The sequence below is a fragment of the Salmo trutta genome, chromosome 14, assembly GCF_901001165.1.
Source record: "Salmo trutta chromosome 14, fSalTru1.1, whole genome shotgun sequence".
Taxonomy (NCBI): Eukaryota; Metazoa; Chordata; class Actinopteri; order Salmoniformes; family Salmonidae; genus Salmo; species Salmo trutta.
The window spans coordinates 53,333,257-53,351,087 of NC_042970.1; the positions used below are offsets into that span (position 1 = coordinate 53,333,257).

Sequence of the window (17,831 nt, forward strand, 5' to 3'; positions counted from 1 at the left end):
TGTTTTCAACTAATACATAAAGTAGGCCTATCCTAATTTAAATAAATGGCCGATGTCCAAGACACAAAGTGGAGTTGCAGTTTATCTCCATAATTAACCAGGTCAAAATGGGAGAGACACTAACCCTAATCTACTCCATGCAAGGATGTTGTGGATGCTCACCCTGCCCACATCTCATCTCTGCTCTTTTCCCAGTGCTATTCAAATAACAGCAATTTTCCATATCAAGTTGCAGACAGTAGAAAAAATAATATGGGTTCCCACAAAATACATACAGTATCCAGCACTTTGTATCCTGAACACTTGGTTTGTGCACAAGTGTGTGAATATTACTTACTTTTACAGTGTTTTCTTTTCATGCCAGAGTTGTTTTTCAGCCCCTTTATCATATTATATGAACTGAGTCAGCTGAATGATTAATGTGTGAATGTGTGTGTTAGAAAATCGTTTTGCAAACATATTGGATCATCTCAGATAATTGTATTACATATGTGTAAAAGGCCAAAATTGCAAGTATCAAGCCAACTCTTTGTTAAATGAACAATACACTGCTGCCATCCATTGGTGTGACTGGAAAAAACACACTCAGTTGTCTAAAAATGTAGGCCCATCATCACACATAAAAATCCAGTCTAATTGTTTGCATAATTCATTATTGTTCAGTGTGTAATGATTTCTTTTGGATCAATCGTTCATTTTCAACTTTCAAGATCACACAGATACAGTAGCAAAAAGTCACATATAATTTCAGTATTGTACTCTGGGGTGACATTATTAAACAACACCTCTGCAAAATAAAAATGAAGAAGTATTATACTTCGCGAAGCAGATTAATTTCATCACATTCAATGAATCATTTACTGTAATTTCAGAATTAAATATATCAATTTAATACAGCTATGCTTTCTGGAGTGCCAATTGGGATAACTGTCACATCAGTTATGACAAGTCACAATTAAACTGAAAACAATCTGTTTTTAAATCATCAAGGTGCATCAGATCAAAGTTCAGCACATTATTGACTTCGGATCACACAGCCTCTTGCGCCCCATCCATCTCTGATGCCACTCTGTTGCCACTAACCAGAACATGACTTGCTCCACCAATCGTAGCGTTGCATTCTGGGCAGTTGCTATGCTCCATGGCCCGTCCACATTCTCCGATGGCGTAGATGTGATTGTTGGGACACTTGTACCAGTGTCCAACACTCAGGTTGATAGCTTTAACAATCATCATCCTTTCTTCATCAGTGATCCCCAGGCCAGTGCTTGGTAGCTTTTTATCCAGTTCTTTAAGTGCTTGCTTTACCAAGTCCTTGTCTTGCTGAGTGAATGGCTGCATTCTCTCCAGAACCTTCCTCATGGCTGTGACCTCAGCCTGAACGTGGACCCTACGGCCTGTTCCATTAGCCATCTTGCAGCGGGCGTTAAGCTCCGCCAAAAAGAAGAGCCTCTGTAGCTCGCTCTGCAGATCAGATGCCTGCTGCTCTGAGAACTTTTGGTGATGATCCATCAGCCACCTCAGGAACTCCGGAACCTTCTCGTCAAAGTAAAAGGTTTCTACGCTTGACATGTGCCCCCTACGAATCTTCAGCAGCTTGTTCAGTCTCTCAAGTAAGGCCATCTTGTTCTCAGTGATCCATAGTTCCTTTGCTGTGAGGTCGGAGGCTCTCAGTGTATCTCTAATCTGTATGTACTCCATAGGTAGATACCTTAGCAAGTCCTCCTTGTCAATCCATTGCTGCTTAAGGACCACCTTCTGTGCCTCAATATCTGACTGTGTTCCATTAATCTTCTCCTTCACTTTTTCAATTTCCACCAGACTCCGGTTGACATGAGCCCCGTACCGGAGATTCCTGCGGATGGGTGTGCGACACTTGGGGCACTCCTTCAACTTTATTCCGGTAGCCTGCTGGTTCTCATCCATTCCCATGTATGTGTCCATGGACGTGGACTCAAACAAGTGTCCGCAGTCCTCTAGCTGAATGAAACAAGCCTCAACATCATCCTCCGTACCAAAGAAGATCTCTGTTACCTCCTCGTGGTGGCAAACACGACACTTGTTGGGGCAGGGGTCTCCACACAGGCCGATGCATGGGTGCCCACAGTGCAAGGTTTTGGTACAGGGTTGGGTGCATGGTGGACGGTCACAAGGCTCATGGCAAAGCTTGCTGCAGCGCTGATGAGGGCACTTCCAGGCACAAGGCTCTATGCAGGGGGCACAGAGCTGGCCGCATGGCTTCATACAGACACTATGGATGCAGCGATTCTCACAGCGCATTTGACAGGGTGGGCATCCACGTGTACAGGGCTCCCGACACTTATGGGAGCAGACTAGGAGGCGATCACATTGGTGGAAACAGCCCATGTGGAAGCGGCCCTGGTGGCACCTCTGGCAGGAACCAGGACAGGAGTGGCCACACTTCAGCATCTGGTTGCATTGTGTCCTGCATTCTGGCTGTATGGTAGATGTCTTATAATGACAGGGATCTTCTTGCTTGTGTCCACATTTGAGCTCCAATGTGACCATCACCATGCAGGTGGTGGTGCAGGACTCCCCACACACCAAGGCACATGGATGCCCACACATGAGCTTCTGCTGACAGGGCTCCTGGCACACAAACTTCTCCGGAGCCTGGTGACAGGGTACCATCTGCTTGTGCTGGCACTGTGGTACAATCTTTTCTACCCGCTTAAGGCAGTCAGTAGGGCACTCCTGGTAACACTGACGTTGGCATCGATGCCCCAGCACACAAAGGACCTTCTGGCACTTCTTGTTACATGTGTACTTTTTGTGCTCTTGGTCGTACGGGTGGCAGGCACTGGAGCACACGTGACCACAGTTCAAGCGGAACTCGCAGGGCAGGTTGCAGCCTCCCTCGGGAGCTTGTTTGAAGTCGTCTCCGCAGGACACTTTAATGTGTCGCTCAGGGTGGTTCTGGCAGCACAAAGTCATTGCAGGGCCCACTTGGTCTTTCTCTCGCAGCATGTGCAGGATGTTGCTCCAAAGCTTGACCTTTCTCAACATGTCCATGTTTCCAATGCAGTAGAGGCCCTTCTTAGCCCTTGACAGGGCTACACAGACACGGTTGGGGATGTTCAAGAAACCCACCTTCCCCTGTTTGTTACTTCGAACCAGGGACAGTAGGACAATATCATTCTCCTCCCCTTGATATTTGTCAACAACATGAACTTTGACCCCATTGAACTCTTTGGCTGGCATGAGGTTGCGCAGACAGTGGAGTTGGCCTGTGTAAGTGGTGAGGATGGTGATCTGGAACGGCTGGTAGTCCTGTAACAGGAGGTAGCGACACAGCGCTACCACGAAGAGGGCCTCGTGGCGGTTCTGGTGACTTTTTCCATCCTTGATCTCCTCTTCATAATAATTATGCTCCACAAAGAACATGTTTGAGTGAAGCCCCTGCAAGACAACAGGAGGTTGAATACAATGTATATTGGACCGCAACTAACTTCTAAAGCCTACACATATGGACAGTTTATCATGCTTTATTAATGGTACATTGAATTGACCACATGGGGAAATTCATTGATAAACAGCTTCAAATGTACTCCTGCTAGGAGGGAAACTACCATGTCAAAAATCTATGTATGCATTAATTTACCTTAACATTCTCAAAGTCCATCACTGAGGGGTGGTTCTCCAGCTCAGAGTAGATGTGAGGGACCAGGAGACGGGCAATGTCTGGCCTCATACGATGCTGTGTAGGATAGACCCAGAGTGAGAGGATTGGTCATTGGAGAATGAAGAGCAAGGGTAATTGGTTTATCTGGTTTGTCCATATAAACTTCCCTACAGATTCCCACACATACCTGGTAGTTAAGTCTGACATACGGAAAATCCATCTTGATCAGCCTCTCAAACATGGACACTTCAAGATTGAAGTTCTTGGCCAGGTCAAACACTGTTGCACTGGGCCGGAGCTAGGGGGACAATGGAGGTTGCAAGCTACATAAGTACCCCTGAACCTCAAGAGAGGATGGCATGGACCACCTCATTTCAACAGTTTTAGACAATATAAACAAACAATAGAGTCGAAGAGATCACTGTTTTTAATATGCTGCTCACTACAGATGAATATTAGGCTTTCGACTAAACCTGAAACATTTGCAGAAATGTTGATTTTAATGTGCATTGTCCCTGTCAAATAAATGTAATAAAGTAAAGAGTATGGAAAATATACACTGAGTATACCAAGCTTTAGGAACACTTTCCTATTATTGACTTGCCCCCCCCCACCCCCTTTTGCCCTCAGAGCAGCCACAATTAGTTGGGGCATGGACTGTTTCGAAAGCGTTCCACAAGGATGCTGGCCCATGTTGGCTTCAATGCTTCCCACAGTTGTGTCAATTTGGCTGGATGTCCTTTGGGTGGTGGACCATTCTTGATACACAGGGAAAGTGATGAGCATTAAAAAAACAGCAGCGTTGCAGCGCTTGACACAAACTGGTCCGCCTAGCACCTACTACAATACCCCGTTCAAAGGCACTTAAATCTTTTGTCTTGCCCATTCACCCTCTGAATGGCACACATACACAAACCATGTCTCAATTGTCTCAAGGCTTAAAAATCCTTCTTTAACCTGTCTCCTACCCTTCATTTACACTGATTTGAAGTGGATTTAACAAGTGACAATAAGGGATCATAGCTTCAACCTGGATTCACCATGTCATGTTTTGTATACTCAGTGTATATGCAAATAAACTCTGAGTAAAATCTTTGTATATTTTTTATTTTTAGGGGTACGTTTTACCCCTTTTTCTCACCAATTTCGTGATATCCAATTGGTAGTTACAGTCTTGTCCCATCGCAGCAACTCCAGTATGGACTCGGGAGAGGCGAAGGTCGAGAGCCATGCGTCCTCCGAAACATGACCCCGCCTCATGGGTCTCCCACCCCTGAGTCAATACTTTGTAGAAGCACCTTTGACAGCGATTACAGCTGTGTCTTTCTGGGTAAATCTCTATGAGCTTTCTACACCTGGATAATGCAACATTTGCCCAATTATTGTTTTCAAAATGTTTTAAGCTCTGTCCAATTAGTTGTTGATCATTGCTAGACAACAACAAAAAATGTTTGCCATAGATTTTCAAGCAGATTTAAGTCAACTGTAATTTGGCCACTAAGGAACATTCACTGTCTTCGTGGTAAGCAACTCCAGTGTCGATTTGGCCTTGTGTTGGTGGTAGTGACTGCCTATTACTGCTTATCACTTATTAACCATAATTTATTCACATTACTTTACTAAAATATTTCAGTTGCTTATATTTCATTTGTTTTATTTGATGACTTTATTATTTTATTCCAAGTCATCATCACATCTCTATTGAGCTGCTGCCTATGCTGTCTGACAAAATCACTATTCTGGAGTTCATACTTTTATGTATTTTCAGGTAGAGATACGCTACATCTCCAAAAGTATGTGGGCACCCCTTCAAATTAGTGGATTCAGCTATATCATCCACACCCATTGCTGACAAGTGTATAAAATCAAGCACACAGCCATGCAATCTCCATAGACAAACATTGGCAGGAGAATGGCCTTACTGAAGACCTCAGTGACTTTCAACATGGCACCGTCATAGGATGCCACCTTTCCAACAAGTCAGTTGGTAAAATTTCTGCCCTGCTAGAGTTGCCCCGTCAACTGTACGTGCTGTTATTGTGAAGTGGAAACGTCTAGGAGCAATAGCGGCTCAGCCGAGAAATGGTAGGCCACACAAGCTCACAGAACAGGACTGGGACAAGAAAATTTAGTCGGAAGCTTCATAAAATTAGTTTCCATGGCCAAGCAGCCACACACAAGCCTAAGATCACCATGCACAATGCAAAGCATCAGCTGGAGTGGTGTAAAGCTCGCCGCCATTGGACTCTGGAGCAGTGGAAATGCGTTCTCTGGAATGAATCTGGCAGTCCGATGGATGAACGTGGGTTTGGCAGATGCCAGGAAAACGCTACCTGCCCGAATGCATAGTGCCAACTGTAAAGTTTGGTGGAGGAGGAATAATGGTCTGGGGCTGTTTTTCATGGTTCAGGCTAGGCCCCTTAGTTCCAGTGAAGGGAAATCTTAACGCTACAGCATACAATGATATTCTAGACAATTCTGTGCTTCCAACTTTGTGGCAACAGTTTGGGGTAGGCCCTTTCCTGTTTCAGCATGACAATGCCTCCGTGCATAAAGCGTGGTCAATACAGAAATGGCTTGTAGAGAGTGGTGTGGAAGAACTTGACTGGCCTGCACAGAGCCCTGACCTCAACCCCATCAAAAACCTTTGGGATTAATTGGAACGCCGACTGAGAGCCAGGCCTAATTGCCCAACTGCAGTGCCCGACCTCACTAATGCGCTTGCGGCTGAATGAAAGCAAGTCCCCGCAGAAATGTTCCAACATCTAGTGGATAGCCTTCCCAGAAGAATGGAGGCTGTTATACAGTAGCAGCAAAGAGGGGACCAACTCCATATTAATGTCCATGTTTTTGGAATGAGATGTTCGACAAGCAGGTATCCACATACTTTTGGTCATGTAGCGTACCTCACAAAGCAACAGCTGCTCTCTATATACCGTCACGATTGCGCATTCTTGTCTATTCCGTAGCAGACGTAAAAGAAACGCAGAATGGATAAGTAGATGCACAATGAATTATGGTCACTGTAGTTAATTTCCACGTTTTATGTGAATACTAAGTAGAATATTGGCCTGTTGGAAACTACAACTTCCTACTGGATCTGATTTATCTCTGTGCAACGTGCACATTGAGCTCACAGAAAAAATATGAACTAAATTGAATTCAAATAATTGAACTGATGTTGATCAATTAGTTGTTTAAAAAAATTGTTCAGCACTACCCATCTACCAATAGGTACTTTTCTTTACGAGGCATTGAAAAACATCCCTGATCTTCGTGGTTGAATCTGTGTTTGAAATTCACTGCTCGACTGAGGGATCTTACAGATCATTGTGTGTGTGGGTTACAGAGATGAGGTACTCATTCAAAAATCATGTTACACACTATGATTGCACACAGAGTCCATGCAACTTATGTGACTTGTTAAGCAAATTATTACTCCTGAACTTATTTAGGCTTGCCATAACAAAGTGGTTGAATACGTAATTCCACTTTGACATTATGGGGTATATTGTGTAGGCCAGTGACACAAAATGTATATTTAAACCATTTTAAATTCAGGCTGTAACACAACAAAATATGGAAAAAGTCAAGGGGTGTGAATACTTACTGACGACACTGTATTCACTCAGAGCTAAAAGGAATTAAGTCAAGTTATGTAAGACCTTATAGCTGGGTGTGCTGAATGAACTCGTAGTTTAGCTCCAAGCAGAGTTGGATGTTGATTGCATTTCAATCCCAGCCAATTAAGAAATGAAAATGACCATGGACTTTCAATTTTAAAAAAGCCCAGTTTACATTAGGAACTTGAAAAATGTTCAAGCACGATGTCCAGTTGGATTCCTGGATTTACTGGAATAACAGTGAAATCTTTAAGAGGGAGTTGACCATGCCTGACCAATGAGTGTCCTGTACCTGTTGGTGGTCTCCAATGAGGATGAGATGCTGGCAAGCCTGGCTCAGAGTGGTGATGGTATGGGCCTCCAGTACCTCCGCCGCCTCTTCCACGATCACCAGGCGGGGACTCACTTCCTGCAAAGCTTTGCGGCATCTAGCAGCCCCCGTAGTCGTCATGCCGATGACCTTGGCATGCTTCAGGACAAATAAGTCCTCACGGAGACGAATCTCAGCCAGACGCTCGGCTGCGTCCTGATAGTCCTGCTCAGCCTGCTGGGCTCGCATACGCAGCTCAGTCCGGTAACGCCTCACCCATAACCTGCAGACACAGAGCAGCAGTAGATTACGTCATTGAGTAGCATTTCACTGCAAGACCACTTTTATATAGTCGAAATAAGTATGTCATAACAATTATATAAAACCCATAGAACAGGTGTGTTTACCAGACATAATTATACAGCACAATCAAAATCAGAATATCTGAGATTCGTAATAATGCATTGAGCAGAGTCCTTTATTACTTGTGTGACTTACGGAATCAATCAAACAGGCTGAAGCTGTGACTTACCATTACATTTTTGGGTTTAATCCAAGATATCTTTTTGGCCGGCACACAACTGAGCCTTGCACTAGTCTTTTCCCCAGTCAGATCAAGCCACCTGTGTGGTCTTTTTTTTTTTTTTTTTTTTTTTTTACACCTGTGTGGTCATGATGTCTTTGCATTCACAAGCTAAGCACAATTACATTGCCACGGTGACAGAAAGTTTTATAGAGCAAAAATCTTGCCTTTGAGGTGAGGGGATTAGTGCATACATTTTCTCTGTAATTAGTTGACATAATTATGCTCAATGGGAATAAACGCTCTTGCAGAATGCCGTTGCCTAGGGGATGAGGGGGAGTATTACCGGTACAGTCTCCATCTGTCTGGCAGACTGAGAGTCCACACATCCAGAATGGTGTCCTCCTCATCCTCACTCACGGCTGAGCTCCTGCCCAGCTCCCTCCTAATATGATGTTTCATCTTCTTCTTCTGTACCCGCTGCATCTGCACACATACAGAGAGACACGCAGGCTTTTCAAATAACTTTAACAACACTTTAACTCAGCACCTGTCTTTCTACAATACTCCTAAGCTAAATACTTTAAAGCAGGAGGTTGTCATTTTAAATAAATAAGCAGCTCAATTGGTTTATGATTCACATGATTTATGATGCAATGTCTTTTGGTTATATTGTTGGATCAAGGTTAATTATTGGTCCTCACCTCCCAGCCTTCTTCACTCTGCTCTGCCTGTATCTCAGTGTTCTCCAGGTTCATGGCCAGCATCAGTTTCGCCATATCTCTGACTATCTCCTCAGTCTTTCTAAGATCTTCCTCCCGACCATGATGTATGTTTGAGGCTTCTACAAAGCGTTCCGCCTGGATCAGGTCTGCCTCCTCCGCTATCTCGATCAGGTCGTCCTCTTCCTCTTCAGCTTCGTCCATTTCCCCATCTATCATAAAATAGAGAGGTGAAAATGGGTGAGGACCAGAGTTTCTAACTTCCTAGTAGTTCTCTCAACATGAAAATGAGCACTGAACTCTTTTTTTCCCCCATATAGTTTCAGTTAGGATCAAAGGGAGTTTTAAATTAAACAAAAAGAGTTCAAAGAGACTAAATAATACCAAATAAAATCAATCAAGTTTATTGGTCGCCTACACAGATTTGTAGATGTTATCGCAGGAGCAGCGAAATGATTGTGTTGATAGCTACATGAATAATATATTCACAAGCAAGGTTGACAAATACAATCCCACAAAGAGAAGCATTTCTCTGCACCTGTTCCGTTTATTATCTGTCTGATCATATTGTCTTGTCTTCTCTCTGTGGTACTGCAGTGTCTTCTCACCTGCATTGCAATTTTGAGGATGTGGCGTCCTCTGCTGGAAGACAGTGAAACCTAATCCCAGCCACTCCATAACAAGAGACGGCTTCTTCCCACCATAGCTCTCAAAGCCATCCAGTGCCTGAGGATTACATATTAATAGTAAGTATTGTCTCCTCACTGGCCAATGACAGATTATCACAGTTCAACATTGTTTCATAAAGCTTTTCTGGGAATGCCAGACCTACTTTTTGAATCTCAAGCCTTGTAGAGGCAGTTGGGGTCAGCGTACTCATATTAGTTGTCCTATCCGACGATAACATCAAATCAAATCAAATTGTATTTGTCACATGCGCAGAATACAACAAGTGTAGACCTTACCGTGAAATGCTTACTTACAAGCCCTTAAATAACAATGCAGTTAAGAAAAATAATAGTTAAGAAGAAATATTTACTAAATAAACTAAAGTAAAAAATAAAAGAGCAACAATAAAATAACAATAATGAGGCTATATACAGGGGGTACCGGTACCGAGTCAATGTGCGGTGGTACAGGTTAGTCGAGGTAATTTAAGTAATATGTACATGTAGGTAGGGGTAAAGTGACTACAGTGGGGGGGAAAAGTATTTGATCCCCTGCTGATTTTGTATGTCTGCCCACTGATAAAGAAAGGATCAGTCTATAATTTTAATGGTAGGTTTATTTGAACAGTGAGAGACAGAATAACAACAAAAATATCCAGAAAAACACATGTCAAAAATGTTATAAATTGATTTGCATTTTAATGAGGGAAATAAGTATTTGACCCCCTCTCAATCAGAAAGATTTCTGGCTCCCTGGTGTCTTTTATACAGGTAACGATCTGAGATTAGGAGCACACTCTTAAAGGGAGTGCTCCTAACCGCAGCTTGTTACCTGTAAAAAAGACACATGTCCACAGAAGCAATCAATCAATCAGATTCCAAACTCTCCACCATGGCCAAGACCAAAAAGCTCTCCAAGGATGTCAGGGACAAGATTGTAGACCTACACAAGGCTGGAATGGGCTACAAGACCATCGCCAAGCAGCTTGGTGAGAAGGTGACAACATTTGGTGCGATTATTCGCAAATGGAAGAAACACAAAAGAACTGTCAATATCCCTCGGCCTGGGGCTCCATGCAAGATCTCACCTCGTGGGGTTGCAATGATCATGAGAACGGTGAGGAATCAGCCCAGAACTACACGGGAGGATCTTGTCAATGATCTCAAGGCAGCTGGGACCATTGTCACCAAGAAAACAATTGGTAACACTCTACGCCGTGAAGGACTGAAATCCTGCAGCACCCGCAAGGTCCCCCTGCTCAAGAATACATATACATGCCCGTCTGAAGTTTGCCAATGAACATCTGAATGATTCAGAGGACAACTGGTGGAGTGGGACAAAATCCCTCCTGAGATGTGTGCAAACCTGGTGGCCAACTACAAGAAACATCTGACCTCTGTGATTGCCAACAAGGGTTTTGCCACCAAGTACTAAGTCATGTTTTGCAGAGGGGTCAAATACTTATTTCCCTCATTAAAATGGAAATAATTTTATAACATTTTTGACATGCGTTTTACTTTAACTTTTTGTTGTTATTCTGTCTCTCTCTGTTCATATAAACCTACCATTAAAATTATAGACTGATCATTTCTTTGTAAGTGGGCAAATGTACAAAATCAGCAGGGGATCAAATACTTTTTTCCCCCACTGTATGTATAGATAATAAACAGTGAGTAGCAGCAGTGTAAAAAAAGGGGGGGTGGGGGTCAATTGAAATAGTCCGGGTAGCCCTTTGATTAGCTGTTCTGCAGTCATATTAGGGGTAGAAGCTGTTTAGAAGCCTTTTGGACCTAGACTTGGGACTCCGGTACTGCTTGCTGTGCGGAAGCAGAGAGAAGAGTCTTATGACTAGGGTGGCTGGAGTCTTTGGCAATTTTTAGGGCCTTCCTCTGACACTGCCTGGTATAGAGGTCCTGGATGGCAGGAAGCTTGGCCCCAGTGATGTACAGGGCCGTACACACTACCCTCTGTAGCGCCTTGCGGTCGGAGGCCAAGCAGTTGTCATACCAGGCAGTGATGCAAACAGTCAGGATGCTCTTGATGGTGCAGCTGTAAAACTTTTTGAGGATCTGAGGACCCATGCCAAATCTTTTCAGTCTCCTCAGGGGGAATAAGCATTGTCGTCCCTCTTCACAACTGGTGTGTTTGGACCATGATAGTTTGTTGGTGATGTGTACACCAAGGAACTTGAAGCTCTCAACCTGCTCCACTACAGCCCCGTTCGATGAGAATGGGGGAGTGCTTGGCCATCCTTTTCCTGTAGTCCACGATCATCTCCTTTGTCTTGCTCACATTGAGGGAGAGGTTGTTGTCCTGGCACCACACTTCCAGATCTCTGACCTCCTCCCTATAGGCTGTCTTACTGTTGTCGGTGATCAGGCCTGCCACTGTTGTGTCGTCGGCAAACTTAATGATGGTGTTGGAGTCGTGCTTGGCCACACAGTCATGTGTGAACAGGAAGTACAGGAGGGGACAAAGCACTCACCCCTGAGGGGCCCCGTGTTGAGGATCAGCGTGGAAGATGTGTTGTTGCCTAGCCTTACCACCTGAGGACGGCCCGTCAGGAAGACCAGGATCCAGTTGCAGAGGGAGGTGTTTAGTCCCAGGGTCCTTAGCTTAATGATGAGCTTTGAGGGCACTATGGTGTTGAACGCTGAGCTGTAGTCAATGAACAGCATTCTCCCTTAGGTGTTGTTTTTGTCCAAGTGAGAAAGGGCAGTGTTGAGTGCAATAGAGATTGTGTCATCTGTGGATCTGTTGGGGTGGTATGCAAATTGGAGTGGGTCTAGGGTTTCTGGGATGATGGTGTTAATGTGAGCCATAACCAGCCTTTCAAAGCACTTCATGGCTACAGAGTGCTACGGGTCAGTAGTCATTTACATGCTGACCACACCGCCCATGTCGAATGCGAGAGCATTGCAAAATAAAAGTACACATACATGTTTTTCAATCATTGCACCCATACTGTTCGCACACATCTGCGTAACCAGGTGCTAAAATAGAAGTTGGTTCTATTTGTGACACTTGATGCGCTGCAAGTCCTGCTTCTCCCATCTCCTCATTGGTTTTTAGGAGCATATACCCACGTGGGTGATTGAAAGATGAACTGAGGCCCACACTCCAGTCCAGTTGGTGGTAGTAATGCACCTTAACGTTGGTTGCCAACCGCCATATGAAGTCCAAAGAAGCCTGAAGGAGGGATTACTAGAAACAAACTCGTTTTACTCTTTTATCTGTGGATTAATTATTGGAGTAGAGGACCTTGTGCATTTCAGGTAAAATAACAACCCAATGTTTATATCCCAGGACAAATTAGCTAGCAACAGCAAGCAAGCTAGCTAAATTGCCATAAATGTTTAGGCTTTTCGACCTGTCCCCAAATTAACATAGCTGGTTCAAAGTTTGTTCTGATATTTCAACCTGCGTGTCCTGATCGCGTCTGGTGTGGGTGGACAAAATCAACATGCGCGCGATTGCGGGTACATAGTTCTAGTAGTAGCTATGGTGATGGAACTATTAGTGGTCCCGTGTGACTCAGTTGGTAGAGCATGGTGTTTGCAACGCCAGGGTTGTGGGTTCGATTCCCACGGGGGACCAGTACGTAAAAGAATTATGTATGAAATGTATGCATTTACTACTGTAAGTTGCTCTGGATAAGAGCGTCTGCTAAATGACTAAAATGTAAAATGTAACAAATGATTAGTTGTAGAAGTAGTCACCAGCCTGATAGTTGTAATTATAAAGGTCGGACAGAGAGGCTAAAAATCTTTATATTTTATAGTGCTATCAAAGACTCACTGGCTGTAGCGTCAGGCTATCCCAGTGTTTCTCTGAGATGAACTTTTGGAGGTACTGCTCCCTTAGGACGCCCCGAAGACTGCACTCCAGCTGCACAGACTGAGTCTGGATCTTAGTCTCTTCTGTCCGCAATGCATCATAGATCTGAGGGGAAACAATATTCTGAACATCACTATGTGATATTATTTCGCTGATTGACTTTTCCCAAAAGATAGCCAACCTGACTGTTACATTCCTGACAAAAATGAAAGCTGAGCTACATTCACTTCAATAGCTACATTTACAATTTACATTTGAAGACTATTTCTAAAATGTTCACATATTGGTCAGTGTAACTTTCAGGTTTCAAGTTGGGCCTCACCTCACTGTTGGCACGGCGAAGATGTTGCGGTAGTTTGCGGCGGAAGTAATGGGAGCTTTTCAGCTCCCTCAGGGTGAAACGCTTCAGGACCTCACTGTTGCTTTGCCCACCCACTCTCACAATACCGTCTGGTAAAAACTTGTGGATGCCTATGGTGCACATTATTTAACAAATTAAAAAGGTGCTCATAGTACATACAACAAAAGTGCCCTTCAGAATTATGTTTGGTCAAACACAAAATTATGGTATGTAGCATCTGAAATTCTTCAAGAATGGCTTGAGGTGGAAAATAACTTAATTTGAGAAGCAAAAGTAGCGTGAGATGTGTGCATTGCATCCATAGTGCAATGTTGAGAAAAAAGGAGGACTACCTTCTAGGAACTGGTCCAGAGCGTGGTTGGTGTAACAAACCACCAGCATGGGGGAGGTGAAACCTCTCCCCATCTCCTGATTGGTAAGCAGAGCCTGGGCGATCTTAAGTCCTGTGTAGGTCTTCCCTGGGATTATGAGTAAGGAAAGAAAACAAATGTCTAAAAGTGTTACACTCCTGCAGAGCTGTTGCACTAAAGACTATGTTACATGAAGCAACGTGGCACAATTTCTCAGCTTTTGGCCTGGACATTTTTATGTGTATACAGTACCAGTCAAAAGTTTGGACACACGTACTCATTCAAGGGTTTTTATTTATTTTGACTCTATTCTACATTGTAGAATAATAATAGTGGTAAAAGACCAAGTCCATATTATGACAAAAACAGCTCAAATAAGCAAAGAGAAGCGAGAGACCATCATTACTTTAATACATGAAGGTCAGTCAATGCGGAAAATTTCAAGAAATTTTAACGTTTATTCAAGTGCAGTCGTAAAAACCATCAAACGCTATGATGAAAGTGGCTCTCATGAGGACCGCCACAGGAAAGGAAGACCCAGAGTTACCTCTGCTGCAGAGGAGAAGTTTATTAGTTACCAGCCTCAGAATCTGCAGCCCAAATAAATGCTTCAGAGTTCAAATAACAGACACATCTCAACATCAACTGTTCAGAGGAGACTGCGTGAGTCAGGCATTCATGGTTCAATTGCTGCAAAGAAACCACTACTAAAGGACAACAATAAAAAGAGACTTGCTTGGGCCAAGATACATGAGCAATGGACATTAGACCGGTGGCAATCTATGCTTTGGTCTGGTGAGTCCAAATTAGATTTTTGGTTCCAACCGCCATGTCTTTGTAAGACGCAGAGTAGGTGGATGGTTGATCTCTGCATGTGTGGTTTCCACCGTGATGCATGGAGGAAGAGGTATAATGGTGTGGGGGTGCTTTGCTGGTGACACTGTCTGTGATTTATTTAGAATTCAAGGCACACTTAACCAACATGGCTACCACAGCATTCAGCAGCGATACGCCATCCCATCTGGTTTGCGCTTAGTTGGACTTGTTTTTCAACAGGACAATGACCCAACACACCTCCAGGCTGTGTAAGGGCTATTTGACCAAGAAGGAGAGTGATGGAGTGCTGCATCAGATGACCTGGCCTACACAATCACCTAACCTCAACCCAATTGAGATGGTTTGGGATGAGTTAGACCGCAGAGTGAAGGAAAAGCAGCCAACAAGTGCTCAGCATATGTGGGACCTCCTTGAAGACTGTTGGAAAAGCATTCCACATGAAGCTGGTTGAGAGAATGCCAAGAGTGTGCAAAACTGTCAAGGCAAAGGGTGGCTACTTTGAAGAATCTAAAATATAAAACATATTTTGATTTAACACTTTTTTGGTTACTCCATGATTCCATATGTGTTATTTCATAGTTTTGATGTCTTCCCTATTATTCTACAATGTAGAAAACAGTAAAAAAATAAAGAAAGAAAAACCCTTGAATGAGTAGGTGTGTCCAAACTTTTGACCGGTACTGTACATTTACGTAAACATGATCTATTCAATATGTATGACTTATTCAAAATGTATTCCACCTGTGCCTGGGGGTCCCTGGATGATAGCCAGCTCCTTGGTGAGTGCGAGCTGAAGGGCTCTCATCTGAGACTCGTCCAATCCCAGCTGCGTCATGGGGGGCCAGGCTTCAGGTTCCAGGGTGTGGAAGCTCTTGATACTGCTCTTAAACTCAGGCACCGCAATAGCAGACAGGTCATACATATCTGCCCTGGGCAGGTAGGCAGGAGGTTCGACGTCTGAGCTGCATTCCACTATATACCTGTAATTTACATGTCGTCATAAATCATAAATGTCATTCTTCATTACAAGAATTGACATGTGGTGAACATAATTTCTGCCAAATTCATCTAGCAGCTGGTGGAAGAATTAAGTCACTCACAAACCATGTTAAGCACTTTAAGATCAGAAGCATGGAACTGTATCAATACAATCTGTAATTCTCATTGTCAGAAAAGCATGATGAAAACCCAATATTTAGTCTTAAGCTTGTCCCAAAGCTGATTAGCCGACTCTCTATCTCATAGCATCAACAACACTGGTGCATTCACAAGCTAATTGTTGAAATTAAGAACGACAGACAGACAGTACACCGACCTCTGAAAGGGAAGATTCTCTACCTCCAGCTCCTGCAGCCCTTCGAGGACGTAACGGTAGGCCTCAAAGTAGGCTGTGGTCTCCACCATGAGGAAGGATTGGTGGGCCTCCACTCCGGCCAGGGCTCGCCTGCTCTCCCCTAAGAAACTGAGCTGGACAAAGCCCTTCTCTAGCTCCTTGGGGACCCGATCCGACACAGTAGCAAACAGGACGGTGTCAAAGTTGTCACATGACATGCAGAGCAGGGAGCCGTATATCAGCCGCTTGGAGTTTTGCCAGCGGACAAACTGTGCGGGACAGAGAAGAACATGAACATATATTTGAATACACTCGTCGGATATGGAAAAACATTGTATGTATTAATGTAATTTCAAAGAGTATTGTATAATCTCACTATATTTTAAGTTATATAACTACACAATGTTGGTAAGTAATCATTTTTCTATTCAAATACTCTTAATCAAACTCACTGACCTTAAGAGGATGGGAGTCAAACTGGACCTTATAGGCCAAACCAGACGGGGTACACAATGGAACCACCAGTCGAGTGTCAAAGTACACTCTGATGTCATCAAAGCGGCACTTTCTCAAAGGGATGTCTTTATTGCCCAGGTCCTGCTGGCTCTGAATCAGCTGCTGGATGCCCTCTCGAAGAGGCCTCACAAAGTCCTCTCGCATGAGCCGGAAGTGCGTGTCCAGGTAGAGCAGTCCGCTGGCGTAGCGTTGGGAGATGAGGTTGGGCCTGAGGTAGGATCTCTGGTCCTGGTGGAACTCTTTGGGGGTGGGGTAGATGGGCAGGGTCCTGAAGTCGGCCTCCCCAGGTGGGGCGTCTTCCTGGGGGGTGATGAAGGAGTAGTTGTCAGACCTCAGAGTGCCCTCCCTGGCTCTCTCCTGGAGGTGCTCGACCAGGCCCTGGATCCTATCCAGGTTCTCCTTCGTCTGCTCCAGGACGTCCACCCCCACGGCTCGCAGGCTGTTGATGACTGGTCTGAAGAGGGCCACTATCATGGACACGCCCTTTATAGAGCTGGCTGGGAAGATGCTGAGCACCTTGGAGAGAAGGGTCATGATGTTGTCCAAGTGCTGGGGGTATTGTTCCCGGCGAGTGTGGTCAAACTCGGATCCCATTCCCATCACGTAATGGGGCAGGATGGTTCGGAGGAATCCGGAATCCTTGATTAAGCCAGTCAAGTACTGTACGGTTTGGCGGTCGGTTTTGGACAAGAAGGCCTTGCATAATACTTGGCAGAGAAGCTGAACAAGGTCCTGTCGCATCTCTCTCTCGTCGAGGAGATCTTGCAGTCCATCGTTGGAGGCCAGAGTGATGGCTACCTCTGAAGGGTCTTTCCCTGACAGCTCCTCCAAGGTTTTGTACTCTATTGGATGAACCTGAGGGGTGCCACCGTCTATAGATCTTCCTCTCCCTCCCCCTCTTCCTCTACCACCCCTTCCTCTACCTCCCCCTCTCTCTCCTCCTCTGCCTCTCCCTCCCCCTCTATCTTCTCTGCCTCCCACTATCTCCCTTCCTCCTCCTCCTCCTCCCACTCTACCATCCCTACCCCTGGCATCCTCCCCTGCTCTTCCTCTTCCCTTCCCTGCTCTGTCATCTCGCTCTCTCCTATCCTCCCTCGGATTCCCCCC

At 44.6% G+C, this 17,831-nt stretch overlaps 2 protein-coding genes across 2 annotated transcripts in view; one reads left to right on the forward strand and one right to left on the reverse strand.

Moving 5' to 3' along the window:
- Positions 1 to 458: 458 nt before the first annotated feature.
- Positions 459 to 17,630, reverse strand: LOC115208369 (NFX1-type zinc finger-containing protein 1; the record flags this gene model as incomplete). Its single annotated transcript, XM_029776376.1, has 13 exons — positions 459 to 3,420; positions 3,623 to 3,718; positions 3,831 to 3,941; positions 7,559 to 7,859; positions 8,446 to 8,585; positions 8,804 to 9,033; positions 9,430 to 9,547; positions 13,289 to 13,432; positions 13,650 to 13,798; positions 14,021 to 14,146; positions 15,617 to 15,855; positions 16,191 to 16,477; positions 16,665 to 17,630. Coding segments are annotated over 13 exons (5,298 nt in total), but the record flags the coding sequence as incomplete, so codon positions are not given.
- LOC115208370 (E3 ubiquitin-protein ligase RNF182) overlaps positions 9,478 to 17,831 on the forward strand; it is a 72,299-nt gene continuing 63,945 nt past the window's right edge. The window contains exon 1 of the mRNA XM_029776378.1: positions 9,478 to 9,567. The gene's annotated coding sequence lies outside the window, so the exon portion shown is untranslated. The remainder of the gene's footprint in view (positions 9,568 to 17,831) is intronic.